Raw genomic sequence first — 23,853 nt, forward strand, 5'->3', positions numbered from 1 at the left:
GTGTTTACATCCCGTGTGTTTTGTCAGGGCTTTTGGTTGTGACTTCTGTGATACTTTTCGTCGATCTAATCCAAATTTAAAGTATTTTAAGTGGTTAGAGTTATAAATAGATATGATATATAGAGTGATGATTCTATGGAACACACTACAGTGGAGGTAAAAGTCGAAAAACGAAACAGATGATGAGTTTCCCAGGTCACAACCCTCACCTGTTCAGGTGGAGGAGCCACAACGGGAGTATAACGTGCGCAGACAAGGTGAGTTTACTTTCCTTAACCCAAGCTATACACAAGCCATGCGAACCCCTTCTAATGAACAACACGGGTCCAAATTGACCAGTATTCATTTATTGTGTTGTTTCATGCACGAGTGAGTGTTTCTTTGCTATTTTCTGTTAGAGCTTGTTCTTCCTTCTTCATTTTGGAGAAGGCTTCTCTGATGAGTCTTCTGTGTCATCAGAGGAGCCCTCTTCATTCAGGAGAGCTGGATTCCCGAGACACACCCACAGCTCCAGCTTGATTCTGTAGAACATTGTCGAGGTCTTCAGCATCAGAGATTTCAGACTCAGAATCAAGACCAAGAACTGCCCCCTCATTTTCCTCATCCTGTTCTTCATGCAGCCTCTTTATGACCATTTCATCCATGTCTGAAATGATTGTGACCAGCCATACTAACACGCTTGATGACGAAAATCAAAAGCATATTTTCAAATGCATATCAATCTGTCTATTAAGTATACACTGTTATATGTCGAGTATATAATACGACTTACATGCATCAGATGTGCAAAAGCAGCTGTGTGAAATGAATGGTCGTGGTTTCGTAGTGAATACATACTGTCTGGGTCATTTTTTACCCAAGTGTGTAAAAGATTTTAAATGAATACTTATATAGAATACATTAATTACAAAATTATAGTAAAGAAACACTCAGGGAATTAATAGGGGTAATGTTTGACCCATGTTGTGCATTAGAAGGGGTAATGATACAAAAATGATTTTTATTCAAAAAGTAACATTTAAGTTAAAAGTCGTCACAGATGTTAACATGTGTCTAAGAAATAAAACCTAAGAAGCTCACCTCCGCCCTTTCTCTTATCTAAAGGGGAAACGTCAATTGTGTTTTCAGTGTCTTTCATTGTTCTGGATTATCAAATCTCCTGGATCATAATTGAACAGAGTGCCCTGTTGGATTTATGAATGACGTGCAAATGTGTTAATACTATGTGGCTTGTTTCAGAGGCGAGTTTAGAAATGTCACACAGCAGGCCTGTCTCAGATCCCCACATCACTGCCGCCTGAGCCAGAGATTGCTGCTCGTGAAGCAGCGTCTGGGAAATGAATTTTGTAGTAATCTGCTGGCTAAGGCTCAGCTTTCCTGGAGAACTAATCCGCAGGCATCGGAAATTGGCCCAGCCGTCACATTTGCACATCCACACCTGCAGTTCAAGGTCTCTGTGAGCTTTCCAAGGCAGAGAGGGGACCACGAGAGCAGCAGATCCACGGACCTCTCGCTTGCAAACAGTGTCAACTCACCTGAATTAGTTTATTTCTCCCATAACAGGTGCACGTGAAGACTGGGGATATTGATCAGTGGAGGAAGGTGAGGGCAGCTGTGTACAGATGTGGCTTAAAGTGTTGGTATCCTGACAACAAAACGGACTTGGTATCCACCATTCACTATAACATATTCAATAGAGCAGACACATAGGACACATTTATATTTCCACCATTCAAACCGTCCTGTTCAATCTTGGGTCTGTTTCCCTCTTGCAGCCACATACAGAGAGGTTGGTTATAGTCTCATGATCCTGGTCAGGTGGAACATTAAACTTATTGGAGATGATCTAGTATTGTTTATATATTTTTATTTATACATGCTTGTCCAATATTATCTTCCGTATCTCCTCAGGAAATTCTCTTCTTTCTTTCCCCTGTCCACATTCAGCTGGGTGCACACAAACATACCAAACAGCACAATAACACATTTTCTCCATTAAACAGGCTAAATGAGTGGTTATAAGATTGAACACGCTAATTATAAATTCCTGAAACATAACATTATAATCTACTATGTTTTTCACATCCAAGCATCTCTATGAGTCATCATTTTCATGCCATTGTACAGTATCTGTGTTCTTTTTGTATCCTTGTAAACTTAATATATTTAGCTTTTCCGATTACATCTTTACATCCATTTCCTCGTCCTCAGCGGGTGGAGATGGCCTCTGGGTTTTCTGTATCTAAAGACTTCTCCCACAAGACACCTCAGTCAGGAAGCCGCAGCCAGGCCATTCCTCTGCGAAGCTCTGACCAGTTAAAAGAACACGATGACGCTTACAGTGAAGGTAAGTTAGCCAGTTGCCAAAAATAAACAGAGCTGTCCACAGAGGAGTTCTTTTCCTGTATAGCTGAGAGTTGACCCGGTGCAGCAGGTTGAACCAGGTCATTCAGGTTGTTGCTTCTTGCAGCTCAGGCTCTTCTTAATGGTTGGCTGGGCAGTAAGATGCGGTCGGAGGTGGAGGAGGAAGATGACCTGATGTGCTCCACTGGGAGGAGACGCCCCGCTGCACGGGCTTGTACTCAACCTACCGCCCGAGACTACGACAGCTTTGATGGTAAAAACAAAACTGTGTTCCTCACCCAGATAACCTGTGGCTCATTATTGTTCTCAATCACCAGTTCAGAAAATCTGCCCATCTACCATACCGACCAAAAGACGTACTTTGCGTACGGATGATCTCACGTAAATGACATGAAATCACATATACATTCATTTAAAAACTCCTCACTTGTGCTTTTTCCCTCACTTGTGCAAAATACTTAGAGCTCTACAACTGCCTGACAGAGGATGAGGAGTATGGCTCTGTTAAAAGCTTCCTGCAAGGCCTGATGGAGCAGGAGGTTCTAGACAGTGGGATGATGGAGGAACTGGTGCTGGATGTCGGACAATCGAGAAAGAAGTTCAGGGACCCGCTCCTCACCATGGACGCACGACACAAGCAGGTACGTGACGCTCAAAATTCTTGAAGACGAGATGACCGATGCTGTGGGTTGTGTAAAATGACTAAATCAGCTGGAGTGGAGGGGACCCACCGTTGTGTTCTCGTTTGCACTAATTGCAACTGATTGTCACTGAAGGTGCGAGAGAACAGGGCCCGGCTCGACGCAGAGAGGCAGAGCCAGCAGAGAGAGAGAGAGGCCCAGCGGGGAGCCAGAGAGGAGGACAAGAGGAGGGAGCGAGAGGAGGAGGCGAGGAAGAAGCAGGAGGCGCACAAACAGGAGGAGCTGGTGCAGCAGGAGATGGTGCGACTGCGGCGTCGGATGGAGGAGAGGAAAGGCCCGAATCTGATTCCACAGAGGTACAGTCTTCACGGCAAATCGCTAGCCCTCTGCTGAAGTGGTCACAACAAACCGATATCTCAAATTACCCCAAGTTTCCTGACTGATTGCGATGGGTTTGATTTTGGTGGCTCCACCTGCCTATAATGGGTAGAATTGTAGCTTCCTGACAAGAAAGCCAATGATGAGCCAACTCCATGAATTGTTGAAGTGTCCCCAGAGAGGCCAGTGTTGTGTAATCATCTCTCAACATGTGTGTTCTTACAGGCCCAGGTCTGTCTTCCTCACAACTGTAACCCTGTCTTAAGTAACTTTTGAGTAAGCAATCAAAGGTCCTCACACAGTAGATTCATTGCCTTAACTAGTCCTAAATATTTTTTGACTAGTCAATATGGTGTTGTTATTGATAATTATTATTTTATATTATAGCCATAAAATGCTGGAGCAACTAAGTTTAACGGGACTTAGAGATATAATATTTCAAACCAAAAGGTGATTGCAATAAAATGAGATAAATTCCTGCACAGTTAGTGAATCTGTATACAGCTGGATGGAGGAGAGAGTCTGTTTATTTCTTTATGTGGCCATTACTCTGATTATTTGGTGAATTATTGAGTGGTAGTATCAAGTTTTTATTCATACTGACATTCACACTATTTCTCAGCAATCTTTGGGAATATGTGTTGTTCATCTCAGGCTGTGGTAGAGTCAGTACTAGTTGTTTGTTTATTCCACAGGGAGAGAGAGAGAATGGAAGATCAGAAGTCGGCCAGTAACCTCCAGTCTGCCCCAACACATTCCACAAAACAGGACACAGAGCAACTGTACAGGGAACAGAAGATTCAAACCATGCTTCACTTGAGCAACCTTAAGGTTTGTACCTGTGTGTGTCTGTGTGTGTGTGTGTCTCTGTCTGTGTGTGTCTGTCTGTGTGTGTGTGTCTGTGTGTTTGTGTTTCTGGTGCAGGAAATGTAACAATGCTGATGATGTGTGTCTGTTCAAGTGTTTGCAGAGGCATTTTTCGGATTGGTATTCAGTCGTGTTGGACCGAAGGCTTCGTCTGGGTAAGGCCGGGGCCCTCTCTGACTGGAAGAGGAAGCTGAGAGCATGGCGAGGCTGGCGGACGGTGGTGTGGGCAGAGCAGAAGCAGCGAGAAGTGGCGAGTACAGAGGAGAGGCTACGGACCGAAAGCAGGCAAGAATCATGAAGTGGTAGAGTGCATACCTCCGCCACGGCTCACAGATTCCTTTAAAATCAATCAAGCTGCACCAAACTGCACACTCATATATATCCGTCCCCTGAATATACAAAAATTGTCTCATCAAGATGCATGTGGCCTTCCTTGGGGGAGGTAATAAATGATGAAACATCCCATTAACCTGTCATGCCTTTATCACAAATTACACCCTGTCTATCACCTCGTCTTTGCGAAATTAGAATATAAATTGTGACATTATCTCTTCAGTTCGCTCACTGATAAATAAAACATTTATATCCAGTTACCTCCACCAAACAATAATTGATGTTTGAACATAAATTCCCATCTGTTTCCTCCTCCAGACAATGCCAGCTGGCCGTGGAGAGTGACCGAAGGCGGCTGCTGAAACATTGTGTGAACGAGTGGCGGCTGTGGTGTCGCAAGGAGAGGGAACAACGAGAGCTTTTGGCCCAGCAGCAGGAAACCCGCCGAAAAATGGCCGCTTTAATCGGCGCCGCATCAACCGGCAAACTCAAGCCCCCAGCGGCCCCCCTTGATCGACCAGTAATGGCCCCACCCGAGGCATCGAATCCACCAAAGACCACGAAGAAGGTGACAGATGCACTCACACATCTGCAGACTCAATTTAATAGTGGCTCAGATATTACACTGAGTGGAACCATGACTACAACAGTAGAACTCAGCAGGAGGTGTGAAAGGCCTCATCACTGAGGCAATAAACAAGCAAAAAAAAAAGTTCTCTTACAATTCTTATCCGTTTGCGTGCGATGACCTGAACCTTTGTCGGTGCTTCAGCCAGGGAGAAAAAGTTTTCCTGCTGAAACGTTCACAGCTCTGGAGAGAGGGCGAGCAGGAGGAGAAGGGAATCAGAGAGAAATGAGAGGTGGAGGCCATTGGAACACAGCTCGAGGGACAGAGGAAGCAGAGCGGGAGATGAAGTTGGAACAGCAGGAGTTCATGGTAGAAGGGAGACATACTTTCCTTATATATCAGGATGTTGAGATGGATTGGAGCTTGGTGCTGTTTCTGTGCAACCCCCATAAGCTCTTTATAGACCTCGGCCTAAAGGCAGTGTTTCTGTCTGTGATTCTGTCATCTATAATTTACCAACTTCTCCTCTGTTCTATTATATTCGCTCTAGGATCACCACAGGTCAGGATCTTTGGCCCGCAACACCTCTGCACTACATCAGGATAAGACGCCTGGGAGAACAGCGGCACAGCCCACTCAGCCGTGGCAGGTGACCCGAAGGCATGCAGCGCCAACTGCTGCCGAGCTCCAGGATGCACGGCAGCAAGGTGTCGCTGGCGATGCAAAGAGCACCGCGTCACCGAGCGACAGGTTGGAGAACAGACACGCCATCCAGCAGCAAGTCATCGCGCAGCAACGGAGGCTGCTGAAGGTGCAGCAGGACCAAATTGCACAGCTGACGGAGGAGCAGAGCGTGAAGGGTTTGGAGGAGGAGATGAAGAAAACTGCACAGTTGTCCCAACCATCAAAGGGAAGAGGCTCTGAGCCCGCAGAGCAGAGGTAATGTGAAAGGCACTGAGGATGTCTGTGGGCATATCGCATTCACACTCAGTGGCTTCCACTCAGAGAGGCCTCACAGTCCCCTTAAATTCAATCAAGTCCCAACAAATTGTTCCCAGTTATTAACGTCTGTCCCCTAAATATGCCTGATACATGAATTATTCCCTGGGAAATTGTGGAAAAAATCTTGCAAGGTTAAATCCATGTCTTGATTTGCCCCCTGATCCGGATCCACACACAAACATGAATATGTTCTCTCCTGACGCGAATCCCGATCTCCCACCAGGTTTTATGATAATCCCTCCTGTAGCTGTTGTGTAATCTACCAGACTAACAAACAAACATGACCTCCTTGGCAGAGGTCATTAACTCACTTTGCATCATTGTGCAGTCACCAGTGCTTTGACATTAATTTGCAGAATTAATTTTGTAACTTGGAAACAGCGGTGGAAACCTCAGGCTCCATTAGTTAGCAGTACTGGAGCTCTCAGTCATTTCACACAGTCCTCATCAGCAAATGGACTCTGCACAACAGATGTTACATATCAAATTGTCTTTGTATTTTATAGACTTACTATCCATGTAGGGCGACAGTGTGAAAGATTAATATAGATGACATGGCACGTCCTGTTTGAGATTTCCAGTGCGGTAGACTAATTTGAAGTTTAATATTTTTTAATTATAATGGATTCTCATAGTCAGTTGCATTTGAAAATGTGCCTGAAATAACATTTCAGAAAAGCATTTAAAACAAGGCTTCATTTTGTTGAACTCGACACTCATTATAAATTGTTCAGCCTCCGGGTAGAAGCATTTAAATAATAGACCACATCCAAATCAGCATTCATTTAAAAGTTCTCAGTTACCTCGAAGAAACGCTCTATCATTAATGCAGCAGTTTCAATAGAAAGTAATTTACTAAATAACTAGTTCACCCTTCCTCTCTTCCTTACTGTTTGGACGAGCTCATGATGTGCGCCTGTTTTTGTTTACTATCGATTTTCTGCACCAACGTCGCAGCAGAGCAACAACACAAACAGTCGAGCAGATCCCTTTAAACATGCTGCATCATCGTGGAGCAGATATTAAACTTCATTTCAAATTTCAACAATATTGTTTATACATTGTTTGTATAATCAGTAACTGAAACCCTGGACTGAATTATTAATTGAACACACACACACACACACACACACAGCTCCACGCCGTCGAACAGCCAGCGGTCCGAGGAACTACTGTATGTTTAACGGGTCGTCCGTCCGTCTGTTGCCTTCCTGTGAACACGATATCTCACCAACGCCTTGAGGGAACTTCTTCAAATCTCGTTCATACGTTCCCTTGGACACACGCGGATGAACCGATTCGAATTTTGTGGTGAAAATACCCTGTTATCTTTCAAAACCCTATGTTTGCCTTGTAAACATGGCCTCTTACGAACAACTTCAAAGACTCCTTTCAAATTCGGCACAATGTTCACTCGGACTCATGGATTAACTGAAGGCCACACTAAACACAGTTTTAGCCTCTTGGACAGAATACTTCAAGTCTGCCTTTAGGGAATTTTTTCAAATATTGATCAGTTGACACTTGGAACACAAAGATGAATTGATAAGATTCCAGTGGTCAAAGGTCAAAGGTCACAGTGACTTCGTAATACTCTGAAGAAAATGTACGTAGACTGAAACTGCCCTGGTTGGCGGAGACATCTGGCATTATCGTCATCGGCCAATAATCTTAGTGTTTTTAATTGATCTATCGAGTCTTTGCTGCTGTATGGGATTATTTAGTCACTCGGATAGTGTGTTTATATACTGTGTGTATGTGTTATCCTGTACAGTAGGGTGCCTGGTCTCCTAGTCATCCTTTCTCCTTAAAGCCCCCCTGACAGTGCATTATAAGTTTGACAGCCTCTCTAACTCCAAATACCCTCCAATGTGCTATTAGCTCTGAAACTCTCAAGATGATGAATAGTCCTTAGCTTCGCTCCCTTCTCTTTCCAGAGTGGAGACTAATGGCACAACAAGTTGGCAGGTTTGTGTGTGTGCGCGGACTCTTGAGGGGCCGAGCATGGGAAGAAAGAAAGTTTGAACCTTTGTCCGTTATTAGCTTTCCTCGTTAAAAGCAAATCACACAGGAGTAGAAGAAAAGAAGATGATCAGTTACGGGAGAATTTAGAGAGGACAGAGGAGCAGGAGGTCGTGTAAAGTTAAGGTTTTGAGCTTGTGTAATTATATTTCTGTGACAAAAGATGAAATACGCTTTCCAATAACCCTGTACAACCCATCGACTGTTCATAAAGATGGACGACAGGTCCCTTCTCCCTCACACTATCCAGTAATGAGGCCAGAATATACGGAAATATGCGATCTTGCACATTTGAAGTCTGCACAGCAGCGATCAGGGGATGGAGCCAGGTCCACGCACTCGACCAATAAAGAGTCAATCATTTGTTTTTAAAAGCATCAAATAACAAATTAAAATGTAACTCACCAGAAACCAACCATGAAGAAACATCTGTATGATAAGAAAAATCTACAATTTATTTGACATGATCTTTGACTTTTGTAGATTGGCCCATGTCCCGTCTGCTTTTATGGAGGAGACGAGGTGTGTGCTTGTGGTTCATATCTTGTTTTTGAAATGTTTGTATGAATAAAAATCAAGAAGTCTGAATAACATTTCCCAGGCAGGGATCAGGAAGATGTGAATGCGCAGACAGGTCTGTGACGGCTCTTTGTTTCTCTTACCTTCTGGGCTGTGATCGTTACTGTTGCAGGGAACAGAGAGATTCCGACAGTCAGTTGACGCCTCCGAGGAAAGCTGTCCCACGCCAGACATGCCCTCCTCCAATCCTCTCCGGTCAGTCCTACACTCGTCCAGCTCAACACAGCGACTCACACACAGTATACACAGGAACACAGAGACTCTTATAGAGGAAATTGCTTGACCTTGAGTCACGAGTGTGGAGACGGACTGCAGACACTATAGCCTGTTGGCAGATGTATAGAGACGTCCTTTAACAGTAGCGCTGATGCAACTTTAACATCAACATTGAGAATATTATATAAGAGTGAAACATACATATTTGTTTATTTGTTTATTTAGAAGGATCCCCATTAGCTCTACCCTAAGACAGAGCTACTTTTAGTGGGGTCCACATTTAAAACAAACATTACAATACCAATATCAAACACTTAAAACATACGTACATTACAAATATCAAAAGTTTAAATACATAAAAATAATGATCATAAATTTACATATCATAAATTTACATATATCAAAAATTTATTTAGTGGTTGTGCAATTTTACCTTTGTCATGATATAAAACACTGATATATCCAACTCCATGGAAGCGAAAACTGCAAACCAGGTAAGAGAATACTACACCTTTATGTACAGTACCTCACCATCCAGTGTCACAAGTATGCTGTACCCAAGTGTTTCATTATTTGCTTTTTGAATATACATTTACGTGTCACGTTTATAATCTCTGTTGGTAGTAGGTTCCATGACTTCATGGCTCTGTATCCCAGTCGATTAAGAAAATTGGTATTAGTTCTGGGGAGTGAAAACCTACCTTCTATTGCTCGTCTAGTGGCATAGTTCATTTTTATTTAGTTGCCTATACTGATCTGCTGGTTTTTTAGACATAAACACACATATCGTCTGCATGGAGGGATGATTGTCCTCAGTTGACTAAGCTGGTTAGTACATTACATACAGAGGGAATTTGAGGATTGACAATCGTCGTACTCTATCATCTGCTTGTGTTAAGACGTTGTAAAGTGGCGATGATGAATTCTTTCTGCCACAATGCCTAAAAAAGTCAATAAATATATGTCTTGAAAAAAATGCTACAAATCCTCTCCTGAGAATAACAGACTCACCCTAATCCCTCAGCCATGGAGGCCCGCGCCCGCCAACGCACAGAGCGCAGGAAGGAGATCGAGGAGCTCAAGAGAAAGAAGGAGGAGGAGAAGCTGGTGAGAGGTCGGGAAGTCGTGTTCAGGAGCGCTGAAGTGCTTCGTAACAAGTTGTAATTGTCTGACATCGTGTTGTGTGGGGGGGAGAGAATTTAACCAAAGTACCGGATGTTCCCAGGTCGAGATGAAAGAAGCTGAGGAGCAGAGAAAGAGGGAGGAGGAGGAGGAAAAACGCCGAGCAGCAGAGAAGAAGAGAGAGGAGAAGAGGCTGGAAAGAGAAGTGAGACGCGTTGCATATTTCATGGACGTTCACAGAGTTATGAGGCAAAATACTTGAAGCAGTCGAGGAGATGACTGCTTCACGAGTTCTGACTCATATTTATAAGCTAGTGACCTAACAAGACACATTGTGACATGTTGCAGAATATTAAATGAATGTCACCTTCTGTGTGTGTTTCAGAGGGAAGAGGAAAATAAGAGGCAGGTGAAAAGGCAGCAAGAGCTCCTGCAAGTCGCCCATCATCACTACCGAGAAACCTTGCTGCTACGGAGAGGACTGGCCCCGTGGAAACGCCTCATTCAGCTCAAACGAGCCAACACACAGGTAAATCACCTGTAGTACGTGCACGGCATTAGCACACACACACACACACACACACAATATTTCCCTGAAAACTTAATCTGCTCTCAGGCCTCCCAGAGAACCCAGGAGGCGTTCTTTAGTCTGGCCTCAGCTTTTTAAAAATCGTATTTAAATGGGAAATTGTGCTTTGGGCGTTTCATTATCTCACGCGTTGTCGGAAACGAATTTCAATAAGCAGAGGAGAGGAAATTTGACATCCAGAGGTAAAGGTGACACAAGCCTCCCAGACGAGGTAAATGCCAAGAGTGTGAATAATAAAAAAAAAGCCTCCACGGTTATAGAAATGCTTGAGTATTAAATAGAACACATATTATAGTGCATATAAAGCTGTAACCTGCTGTAGAGGTGATGTGCTCACAGACTCTATTGAAGGCTTTTCATCGTTCAGAAGTGGCCACAGCACTCACACACATTACCAAAACCTGCTTCTTTTCATGTATTTTCTCTTTGTTGTCAATCACAAAGGTAGAAATCATGTTTGAAAATGTCATGAGTTTCCAAATTATCACAATCATCAGTATTTGTACAGATAAAATGTCCTGAAAAGTACTGATACACAAACTTAAAGTTATTTACCAAATTTGCATTTGTTTGTAAAGAAACTTCCCTTAATGCATATTTAAATGAAAACCACCTCAGATAAGTAAATGTGCAAAGTCGTGCATGTTGTTTTTCTAAAGTCTTTGTATAATGTCGGCCAAAGTAATTTCAGGAGATCATGATACTGCTGGATGCTGCTGGTTTGGTTCCAGCTCCGTGTGAGTCTCCGCTCGGTTTCACATCATTCACAGTTTCTCTCCGAGCAGCGGAGTCTGGTTGTTTTGTCGAGTGCAGACATTGACCCCAAAGTATCCGCGTTTGTTAAACGCACACAATTTGCTGACAGTGGAATGATATCAGCTGCTGATCCTGGAGCGCAAGCAGCTCTCCTGCTGTCACTGCGTAGCCGCTCCCTCTGAATCACAATCGGGGGTTTATTTCCAAATAGGTTCACAGGTACAGGGAATTTGCTGCGGTGCGTTTGAGCATTAGCATAAATATACATATATAAAAAGAGGGAACAGTAGGAAAAATACTCTTCACACTAGAAAAAAGATGTTATATGCAATATGAATGTTGGATAGTTATAATCTTATGTGTACAGGTTTGTGCAGTATGAGTGTTATCGGCATCGGAAAGTGATGGATGAGAACGTCCTCCACGTTTCTACGACATATAACAAATCCACATTGTTTGGAGCCTTGTTAACTTTGGCTGATGCTGGAAAGTTTTGACCAAAACACCATGATAATAACAGCTGTTAAAAAAAATTCACACTTTTTTACCATTTTACGATGGTATATATATATATATTTATTTATTAGGGCCCGAGCACCGAATGGTGAGAGGCCCTATTGAATCTGTAAGGATTTTTATTATTATTATTATTATTATTATTTCCCTTTGGGGGGCTTTTTCAGGGTCTAGACATGCTCAAAAAGTTATGAAACTTTGCAGGAAATTCAAGGTCTGCGGATATTTTAGTATTCTGGAGTAATTGGAATTGGGCGTGGCAAAATGGCTCTACAGCGCCCCCTGGAACCAGCCCCTAGGTTTCCACATAACGGATTTTCATCAAAATCTGGATATAGGTGTATCGTGACCAGTCATGAAAAAAAGTCTCATGGAGCATTATGAAAAACGCAACAGGAAGTCCGCCATTTTGCTTTTAGTGGCCATTTTGGCAATATCCCACATTTTTACTTTTACGTACTTGTCCCAGGGCTTTCATCAGATCAACTTCAAATTCAGATGAGTGTCATCACAACAAGATGGAGATAAAAAATGATTGAGGGATTTTTTTTTTATCACACCGTGTGACCGTGGCATGGCGTTAAAAATTGGTTACACGCCATCAAAACACGGGCATCTGTATCTCGGACATACATGTTCCAATCAAGTCCAAACTAGACATGTAAGACAATAGTCCCCGCCTGATGACATCTATGCATAAATGATGACTTAAAACCGCAGCGCCCCCTGGTGGCAACAGGAAATGTCTTGTTTTTTGCTTGTCTTACACTTGGATGAATTTCTCCTCATCCACTGACCTCAACCATGTCAAACTGTATCAAATGGGTCCCAAGACATTGACAATGAAGACATAAGATTACCGTGACTTTTCGTCAAACGCCATATGAATGGCGTGGCATTAAAGTTCATCAACTCGCCATGAAACACGAAATTGCTGTAACTTCAGTGTTCATGATTCTATCTCTCTCAAACTACATGTGTGTAACAACAGCCCCCCCCTGAAGATATTCATATGGTTTTAAGAAATGGGCGTGGCAAAAAAACTGACCAGCGCCCCCTATAGGGCAACCCCGGCACTACGATGGCCGACATTTATACAAATCTATCGGGACATGTGTCGTTTCATAACAAACAAAAAAATATCTTGGATAGGTATGCTTGACCAAACAGGGAGGCCGCCATTTTGGATTAAGTGGCCATTTTTTTTCCATATTCCACATTTTTACTTGATGCACTTGTCCCAGGGCTTTCATCAGATTAACTTCAAATTAAGATCAGTGCCATCACAACAAGATGGAGATAAAAAGTGATTAAGAGATTGACCTTTCGTCACACCGTGTGACCGTGGCGTGGCGTCTTGAGTTTGATTAAACGCCATCAAAACACGAGGTTCTGTATCTCGGACATACATTGTCCAATCGAGTCCAAACTAGACATGTAAGACAAGGGTGCCATCCTGATGACATCTACACAGAAATTATGACTTGAAATTACAGCGCCCCCTGGTGGCTACAGGAAGTGACATGTTTTATACTTTGATGAACTGCTCCTGGCTGCTTTAAGATATACAGCTCAAATGAGCTCAGTCAAGTCATTGAATCAAGGTCAGAATTGTGACATTTCCTCAAACCATGTAAACATTGATGTTTGGCGAAGGATCATCCTTCGCCAAAGGACACGATGTTTTCATAAGTCCACTGTGCATTGTCCTATCACTACCAAACTTCTGTCACATGATAAGAGTACAAGCCTGAACAGCTCTATGTGTCAATATTTCCTCAGTGTCATAGCGCCACCTACTGATTCGCCAGGAAACAGGAAGTACTTTGTTAATCCACTCTGCATTATCCAACCGGCTCCAAACTACTGACCTATGATCACAATACTAATCTGAACAGCTCCACATATAAATATTAGTTCAGGGTCATAGCGCCACCTACTGATCAGTGTGAATATTAAGTTGTGTTAACATTGTCCGATTGACACAAAATTGCTCACGCTACATCAGAGCGCCTACATGAACAGATAAATAGATGTCTGTGCGTAATAATAGTGATGGCGCCACCTACTGGCAATCCTACTGCCGCAGAGCGCAAAACGCATTTATTGTGGAGAAGTGCATGCTCGATCGATGATGTGCGCTTGGTCATCGATCGCTCTCTCCACCGACCGCAACAGGCTTCAACGTGCGGGTGCTCGGGCCCGCAAGTGCTACAACGTAGCCCTAGTTAGGGCCCGAGCACCGAATGGTGAGAGGCCCTATTGAATCTGTAAGGATTTTTAGGGCCCGAGCACCGAAATCGGTGGGAGGCCCTATTGAAATTGAAATGATTATTATTATTATTATTATTATTATTTTTCTTAGCTTAAATGAATTGGCTTTTTGAGGGCTTTAATGTGCTCAAAAAGTTGTAGGAGTTTGCAGTAAATTCGAAGGCGGCGAAAATTTACGTATTCTGGAGTATTTTGAAAAGGGCGTGGCAAAATGGCTCAAGAGCGCCACCTACGGAAAAGCCCCTCATTTAGCATTCACCGATCTTCAAAAAAAACAAAGACTATTGTGTATCATGACTAGATGCACAAAAAAGTCCATCAGTGCATTATGAATAACGCAACAGGAAGCCCGCCAGTTTGACTTTAGTGGCCATTTTGGTCATATTCCATATTTTTTCTTTGATGTACTTGTCGTACAGCTTTCATCAGATCAACTTCAAATTTAGACGATCGTCATCACAACAAATTGGAGATCTAAAGTTATTGAAGGATTACGTTTTAGCAAAACCGTCTGACCGTGGTGTGGCGTTAAAGTTTGATGAAACGCCATCAAAACACAAGCTTCCATATTTCAGACATAGTTTGTCCAATTGAGTCCAAACTAGACACATACGACAAGAGTCGCGACCAGAAGACATCACTGCAGAAATTGTGACTTACAATCACAGCGCCCCCTGGTGGCAACAGGAAATGTCTTGTTTTTAAGACGTGTTATGTTTTTATGTACTACTCGGAGAGCTTTCATCAGATCAACTTAAAAATTAGATGAGACTCTACAAAACAAGATGAAGATCTAAAGTTATCAAAATTTAAACTTTCATCAATCCGTGTGACCGTGGTGAGGCTTAAAATCTTGATGTGCAAAATGAAAAGACCTGTTTTCATTTCAACCATGTATGTGTTTCATGGTCTTATACTGACCTCTAGTGGCTTTATATTGCCGGCACAACCTACTTGTACCGCAATATTAAGTCACTAGAGGGCAGTGTAGGATCATGGTTTGACCAAGGCACAAATTGTGTCACCTAAGGCAGGGGTAGGCAACCTTTACTATTTCCTCCACTCTTCCCCCAATTTAAAGCTGTCTGTTGCCGCACAACATATTTGATAACACAGGTTATAAAGTTATATATATATATATATATATATATAGTCATGCAATATATATAAAAACTATAGTTTGTTGCATTTATTAAATAATAGAACGACAATAAATGCAACTGTTGACATTTAACTGCTATTTTTACCTGTTACAAAATAGGAAAACACCAAACTCTGACCATGGCGTGGAGTCAAAGTCTGATCACACGCCATCAAAACACGAGTGTCTGTATCTTGGACATATTTGGTCCAATCAACTCCAAACTAGACATGTAAGACAAGGGTCGCGACCTGATGACATCTACAAAGACATCATGACTTAAAATCCTAGCGCCACTGGCTACAGGAAGTGAAGCGTTTATTGTTGCTGCAGAGCTTAAAACGCACGCAAGGCAGAGACATGCGCTTGGTCATCGATCGTTCTCTCTCCCCCGACCGCAACAGACTTGAAATTGCCTGTGCTCGACCACTCTTCCCCCAATTTAAAGCTGTCTGGTGCCACACAACATATTTGATAACACAGGTTATAAAGTTATATATATATATATATAGTCATACAATATATATAAAAACTATAGTTTGTTGCATTTATTAAATAATAGAACGACAATAAAGACAACTGTTGACATTTAACTGCTATTTTTACCTGTTACAAAATAGGAAAACACCAAACTCTAACCATGGCGTGGAGTCAAAGTCTGATCACACGCCATCAAAACACGAGTGTCTGTATCTTGGACATATTTGGTCCAATCAACTCCAAACTAGACATGTAAGACAAGGGTCGCGACCTGATGACATCTACAAAGACATCATGACTTAAAATCCTAGCGCCACCTGCTGGCTACAGGAAGTGAAGCGTTTATTGTTGCTGCAGAGCTTAAAACGCACGCAAGGCAGAGACATGCGCTTGGTCATCGATCGTTCTCTCTTCCCCGACCGCAACAGACTTGAAATTGCCTGTGCTTGACCACTCTTCCCCCAATTTAAAGCTGTCTGGTGCCGCACAACATTATTGATAACACAGGTTATAAAGTTATATATATATATATAAAAACTATAGTTTGTTGCATTTATTAAATAATAGAACGACAATAAAGACAACTGTTGACATTTAACTGCTATTTTTACCTGTTACAAAATAGGAAAACACCAAACTCTGACCATGGCGTGGAGTCAAAGTCTGATCACACGCCATCAAAACACGAGTGTCTGTATCTTGGACATATTTGGTCCAATCAACTCCAAACTAGACATGTAAGACAAGGGTCGCGACCTGATGACATCTACACAGACATCATGACTTAAAATCCTAGCGCCACTGGCTACAGGAAGTGAAGCGTTCATTGTTGCTGCAGAGCTTAAAACGCACGCAAGGCAGAGACATGCGCTTGGTCATCGATCGTTCTCTCTCCCCCGACCGCAACAGACTTGAAATTGCCTGTGCTCGACCACTCTTCCCCCAATTTAAAGCTGTCTGGTGCCGCACAACATATTTGATAACACAGGTTATAAAGTTATATATATATATATAGACATACAATATATATAAAAACTATAGTTTGTTGCATTTATTAAATAATAGAACGACAATAAAGACAACTGTTGACATTTAACTGCTATTTTTACCTGTTACAAAATAGGAAAACACTAAACTCTTACCATGGCGTGGAGTCAAAGTCTGATCACACGCCATCAAAACACGAGCGTCTGTATCTTGGACATATTTGGTCCAATCAACTCCAAACTAGACATGTAAGACAAGAGTCGCGACCTGATGACATCTACAAAGACACCATGACTTAAAATCCTAGCGCCACCTGCTGGCTACAGGAAGTGAAGCGTTTATTCTTGCTGCAGAGCTTAAAACGCAAGCAAGGCAGAGACGTGCGCTTGGTCATCGATCGCTCTCTCTTCCCCGACCGCAACAGACTTGAAATTGCCTGTGCTCGGGCCCGTTAGTGCTACAACGTAGCCCTAGTTATTATTATTATTTCCCTTCGGGGGGCTTTTTCAGGGTCTAGACATGCTCAAAAAGTTGTGAAACTTTGCAGGAAATTCAAGGTCTGCGGACAATTTAGTATTCTGGAGTAATTCGAATTGGGCGTGGCAAAATGGCTCAACAGCGCCCCCTGGAACCAGCCCCTAGGTTTCCACATAAGCGATTTCCCCCAAAATCTAGACACAGGTGTATCGTGACTAATCATAGAAAAAAGTCTATTGGAGCATTATGAAAAATGCAACAGGAAGCCCGCCATTTTGGATTTAGTGGCCATTTTGGCCAAATTCCACATTTATACTTTAATGTACTTGTCGTAGAGCTTTCATCAGATCAACTTAAAAATTAGACGGGTGTCATCACAACAAGATTGAGAAAAAAAATGATCAACGGAATTTTTTTCCGGCACTTCGTGTGACCGTGGCGTGAAGTCAAAATTTGGTTCCACGCCATCAAAACACGTGCATCTGTATCTCGGACATACATGGTCCAATCAAGTCCAAACTAGACATGTAAGAGAAGAGTCCCGGCCTGATGACATCTACATAGAAATAATGACTTAAAATCACAGCGCCCCCTGGTGGCACCAGGAAATGTCTTGTTTTTTGCTTGTCTTACACTTGGATGTATTCCTCCTCATCCACTGACCTCAACCATGTCAAACTGTACCAAATGGGTCTCAAGACATTGATAATGAAGGCATAAGATAACTGTGACTTTTCGTCAAACGCCATTTTAATGGCGTGGCATCAAAGTTCATCACCTCGCCGTGAAACACGAAATTGCTTTAACTTCAGTGTTCATGGTTCTATCTCACTCAAACTACATGTGTGCAACAACATCCCCCCCCTGATGATTTTCATATGGTTTTAAGGAATGGGCGTGGCAAAATAACTGACTAGCGCCCCCTAACGGGCAGCCCCGGCACTACGCTTGGCCGACATGTACAAAAATCGATTTGGGCATGTGTCTTTTCATAACAAACAAATAAGTCTCTTGGATAGATATGCTAGACTAAACAGGAAGCCCGCCATTTTGGATTTAGTGGCCATTTTGGCCCTATTCAACATTTTTACTTTGATTTACTTGTCGTAGAGCTTTCATCAGATCAACTTCAAATTCAGATGAGTGTCATCACAACAAGATTGAGATAAAAACTGATTAAGGCATTTTTTTTCCCTTCACACCGTGTGACCGTGGCGTGGCGTTAAAGTTTGGTAACACGCCATCAAAACACGAGCATCTGTATCTCGAACATACATGGTCCAATCAAGTCCAAACTAGACATGTAAGACAAGAGTTCCGGCTTGATGACATCTACACAGAAATTATCACTTGAAATCACAGCGCCCCCTGGTGGCAACATGAAGTGACATGTTTTATACTTTGATGAACTGCTCCTTGCTGCTTTAAGATATACAGCTTAAATGAGCTCAGTCAAGTCATTGAATCAAGGTCAGAATTGTGACATTTCCTCAAACCATTTAAACGTTGAGGTGCGGCGAAGGATCATCCTTCGCCAAAGGACACAATGTTTTCATAAGTCCACTGTGCATTGTCCTATCACTACCAAACTTCTGTCACATGATAAGAGTACAAGCCTGAACAGCTCTATGTGTCAATATTTCCTCAGTGTCATAGCGCCACCTACTGATTATCCATGAAACAGGAAGTACTTTGTTAATCCACACTGCCTTATCCAACCGGCTCCAAACTTCTGACCTATGATCACAATCCTGATCTGAACAGGTCCATATATAAACATTAGTTCAGGGTCATAGCGCCACCTACTGATCAGTGTGAAAATTACATTGTGGTAAAATTTTCCAATTGACACGAAACTGCTCACGCTACATCAGAGCGGCTACTTGAACAGATCTATAAGTCTGTGTGTAATAATAGTGATGGCGCCACCTACTGGCAAACCTACTGCCGCAGAGCGCAAAACGCATGCAACGTGGAGAAGTGCATGCTCGATCGATGATGTGCGCTTAGTCATCGATCGCTCTCTCCACCGACCGCAACAGGCTTCAACGTGCGGGTGCTCGGGCCCGCAAGTGCTACAACGTAGCCCTAGTTTTATTTGTTCTAGGACGATTATTCTACCTTAGAATGATCCATCTGTTGGTGCTGTACTTTCCCTGATATTAAGCACTTTGATTTTCAGAGGTGCCATAGAAAGTTTATTATTATTATTATGAAGTAACACAAACCACACGCTGTGTATCCACAGGCAACCCACTCTGACACCTTTAATAGTCTGATGATTGTGAGCAAACTGTTTTTTCGGTAAAAATACTCACTTGGCAGCAAAATGAAACCCAGCAAGCCAACAGCAAAGACACAAACCACACAGATAGCCTCCACGCAACGACACTTACACTCTTGGAATGTACGATCAAAAGCAGAGACACGCACTCAAAGTGAAAACGTCCACACCAGCTCACAACACAACTCTCTAACTGAATCCCCTCGACGTCCTTGTCAATTCATCTTCCAAATGTCCCCGTCCTTTTGTCCCAACATCAGAAGGAAATAGAGAAAATCCTCTGCATACATGCTTCACAGCGAGATAAAACCCCCTCTGGGCCCTCCATCATTTCATACCACTCCATTATTTCTACCTGGCACATGTGATTGAGTTTGGACGCTTTCACCATTGACGCTTTTTCTTTTCAATCACCGCCAGCTGGCCGAGAGTCATCACAATCTCCTCCTCCTGAGGAGCTGCACACTGGGCTGGCAGCAATCAGCAAGAGAGGCCGTGTCTGGGAGAGAAGCTTCTGCTGACCGACTGCACCGGCGCTGTGTGCTTCAGAGGAGCTTAGGCTGCTGGATGAGAGTGTGTATATACACACCCACACTCACACAATCACACACACACACAGACAAACTCAACAAGGACTGCAGCTGCCCCCCCCCCCCCCTCATATCTTCTGACAATGACCTTTCCAAATCTCCTCCATAAAACAAACGTTATAAAGTAATGTTCTTGTTTAAGTCGGTGCCATCTCTTTCACCTCACCCTAACTTTTATTGATTTAACTGCCCAGTTGAATCAATAAAGGGGTTGAGTGACAATGAGCAGCGTTTTCCAGTTTTGGAAGAGGAAGATAAAATCATTTGTGTGGCAAATGTTGCACCTTTAAACTAGAGTGAAACTCAGTGGAGTAGACCTCGGCTCAGGCCCGACAATCGAAACGTGATTGTCTCATTCTGAAAGTACAAATATAAAAGAAAAAAAGATATGAGTATTCCATGAAAAATCTAATTTCTTTAAGACATTCTCAAAAAACACTTGTACCCCACCTTTTCACAAAGTTTCAATAAAATCAATCCAGTAGTTTTAGCACAGTCCTGCAAACAGTCACACAAACAGCAATGACAACACAACGTCCATGGAGGTGAACGTCCCTGTCTCTAAGTGAGCGTGGTCTGTTTCAGCTGAGGGACTGGCGGCAGATTCAGCAGGAGCGAGCCGAGCGCTTCCATCGCACACGCACTCTGAGGAGGTTTCTGCTGGCGCTGCTGCACTACGTGACCCAGGAGAGGCTGGATGACTGGGACCGTCGGGAGCTGGCTCAGGAGCACAACAACAGGTCTGCTACCCAGCACTCGGCCATATGTTCACTCACTGTGTGGATGCTGCAGTGTGCTCCCCTGGAGACACTTACTAACAGGGTGTCTTATAAATACAAGTTGGGATGTAAGATCAGAGCAATCGGACTACATTACATAACGATATTTAATATAAAGACTCTCAAAGGCCTTTTCTACATTAAGTTTAAGTCTGGGCTTTATTTTCTCTCTGAAAGTACGACAGATAAAGACAAAGAGTCGACACTTCTTATTCAACATGCATTGAATAAGAAGTTGTTGGACATTTACCACGATGAATTATGAGCTGTGGTGCCGCACCGACACACATTTTGTCCTTTTTACAGCGACTGCCTGAGCACTAGATTGTAAATGACACCGTCTCCTCGTCTTCAGCTGAGTGACTCACATCTGCTGTTCCCTGCAAACGTCTCTTTGAGTTATAATTAATGGGAGTCGGATTCTGCGCTTGCCAACTGATTTGGTGTAGAGAGAGTGGTTCTGGACTAAATGGTATCTGATCCAGAGTAACAGAACATTTATTTGCAGCATTAATCCTCCTCCCCTCTGTCTCATACTCCATTAATTCTGTAATGTGGCTCTAACGAGACGAAGAATGGGTTGCCATGCTACCAGATTTTTCAGGCTGTTATCGGGCACAGCAGAGATTTGTGGTAAATGCAAACTTTACTATTTTATATAAACTTTAACTAACATCCCTGTTACCTATATGGACCTGTTCCTACTGTGATCAATGATTAATGATCGCTGTAGCAATGCTCCAACTTTCTGATTTAACGTCACTGCCGCTAAATATGAACTTCAGCTTGCAAGGCGAGGTCGGCTAAATGACCACAGCCTGCCGGTGAATTACCAATGGCCGCCCAGCTGCCACTGTCGCCGAGCCCCAAGTAACGTCATGTGAAAACTCATTAGGTGTTGTCAACTTGCAGGTCTCTGTAATTTAGCTTCTTATTGCCCACTTGCTCTGTTCCCATCTGTCCCTCCATCTGCCTTCGATGTAGACGGGTGCTGCGGCGATGCTTCCTGGCCTGGAGGCCGCTTCCGTGTTTGCTGCGCAAGGAACGGCAGCGGGAGATGCGGCGGGAGAAGCTGGGACGGAAAGTGACTGAAGTCCTGCCTGATTTCTGCTCGCTCCCACCGCTAAGCCTCTGGGAGAGAGAACTGCCCACTCACACAGAGGACACACAAACTGTGCCGAGGACACTCGTAGAAACACAAAGAAAGTGAATCGAAGCGCACATTTCTCACAAATCCTTTTTAATAAAAATAAATAGAAATCCATTTCATACAAACACATGTTGACCAATATAATTACTATGATTCAAAAATGTTTTCAATCCCTGTGACAACTTAAAATCAGCGAAAGTTAACTTCTCTAGCTGACAGTACTGTGTATTGATTTATGAGCTTCTTTCACAAGAGGAGTCAGTCTGAACAAGGTCAGAGGACTATGTAATAAATTCATATCTACCCCATCGCTCATTATGTTTAATGCAATGACAGGTCATAGAATTATAATTAGACTGATTATCTGGCTTGTGTAGGGATGTTTCATTTACCTGTGACATAAATATGCGTGGCACGTTTCGGAAGACCAGGTGAGCTGTTCACCTTCGTGAATGCACTGCAGGTGAACGTGAGTGAAGGATGGAGGAGGAGGTGAACTGTGCAGAGAGACCATCCTTCTCACTGACGTGTAGCCCATGTGTTACTGGACTGATGCAGGAGCATCATTATGTCGCTGTGCTCAGAGTAAACATCCTAACGAGGATCTTACAGATCACTCGCTCTCACGTTCCTCTAGTTTGTCGGCTCTGACCAAGGCACTGGAATGTAGAGGAAACACAAAGGCAACGTTCGAATCAAAGGAAGACATCCAGTGTTACATTAATGACAGTGAACTCATCTAGTTGGAGTGTGTCCTCGTTATTTGCTGCGTGATAAAGTCAGTGAAAGTCAGCTGGCATCTGAATAGCTGCATAGAGTCGGTGATAAGTCCTCCCAACAAAAGACGGCCAGCGAACTTAAGTCAGTGTGAGAGGAGCCATGCTGCCACCCGGTGGACAGGAACAGGAAAGCAGCCATTATCACCCACCACAACCCCCCCACCTCAGAGTTTTTTAAATCAGGCTGCGTAACAATCTCTTACACCAGGTCTGTTCGGTCGGTCGGACTCCGTTTGTCCCCCATGGCCATGAACTCGGCCCAGTTGCCACTGAAACCCCGAGAGTAGACGCCGGTGTCGACCACGAGCCCCCAGCATGCACTGCGAGCGGTCCTGTCTCGCCGGGCGCCGCGTGCCTCGCGCTCGGTCACGTTGTGGCTGACGTTTATGACCTGCGCCACGAGCAGGTGGAGCAGCCCGGCGGTGACGATGCTGCTGTACCAGGCGCAGGTGAAGCCAAGAGCAGTGCTGGGAACAGAGGAGGAGAAGAGATGGTGTAACCTGCTGCAAGACAACAATGAATCACCACAATCACACACAGACACACACCAAACTCACAAGGTCATTACTCTTTATACAAATGACTGGGTGGGCTTGTAACAACAGAAAATGCATTAAGCCTAAAACTGCACAAAATCATAAAGGAGTCTGTGTGAGCATTCTAAAAGACAGTGGACGTGTTGTCTGAGGTTGAGATACATCTTCTGAAGAAGACTCAGTTAGAGTGTGCGACGCCGACAGCACCGCCAGAGCACGTTATTTAGTCTACCGCTCCTCTACCACTCTCTGTCGCTGCTCCCAGCATAAACAGCCAGTCTCCTCTCCAGCAGCTCGGCAGGATGCACTCCAAGATGCTCTGTGAAACTGATTCAACCCTGTTCTGAAGGAGCCCTCGGGTCCAATAAGCAAGAACCTCGCACAAAGTTATCTTTTTTGTATTTTGTGGTTGAGTTCTGGGAA

General features: G+C 43.4%; 2 protein-coding genes across 2 annotated transcripts in view; one reads left to right on the forward strand and one right to left on the reverse strand.

Moving 5' to 3' along the window:
• On the forward strand, positions 1-22,423 carry ccdc191 (coiled-coil domain containing 191). Its single transcript, XM_053412869.1, has 17 exons — positions 1-257; positions 1,564-1,602; positions 2,212-2,347; positions 2,471-2,617; positions 2,827-3,005; positions 3,141-3,361; positions 4,079-4,214; positions 4,345-4,535; positions 4,902-5,151; positions 5,702-6,090; positions 8,867-8,949; positions 9,995-10,077; positions 10,196-10,297; positions 10,478-10,621; positions 20,017-20,169; positions 20,772-20,926; positions 21,950-22,423. Exons 1-17 carry the CDS (start codon positions 180-182, stop codon positions 22,173-22,175), a joined length of 2,712 nt encoding a protein of 903 aa, XP_053268844.1. The 5' UTR covers positions 1-179; the 3' UTR covers positions 22,176-22,423.
• Positions 22,189-23,853, reverse strand: part of zdhhc23b (zinc finger DHHC-type palmitoyltransferase 23b) — a 5,818-nt gene continuing 4,153 nt past the window's right edge. Inside the window, exons 5-6 of the mRNA XM_053412870.1 lie at positions 23,098-23,361; positions 22,189-22,774 (exon numbers count right to left, since the gene is read on the reverse strand). Coding sequence (XP_053268845.1) covers positions 22,729-22,774; positions 23,098-23,361 — 310 coding nt within the window. The 3' untranslated portion in view covers positions 22,189-22,728. The remainder of the gene's footprint in view (positions 22,775-23,097; positions 23,362-23,853) is intronic.

This window comes from Pleuronectes platessa, chromosome 20 (assembly GCF_947347685.1).
Source record: "Pleuronectes platessa chromosome 20, fPlePla1.1, whole genome shotgun sequence".
In the NCBI taxonomy this organism is placed as follows: Eukaryota; Metazoa; Chordata; class Actinopteri; order Pleuronectiformes; family Pleuronectidae; genus Pleuronectes; species Pleuronectes platessa.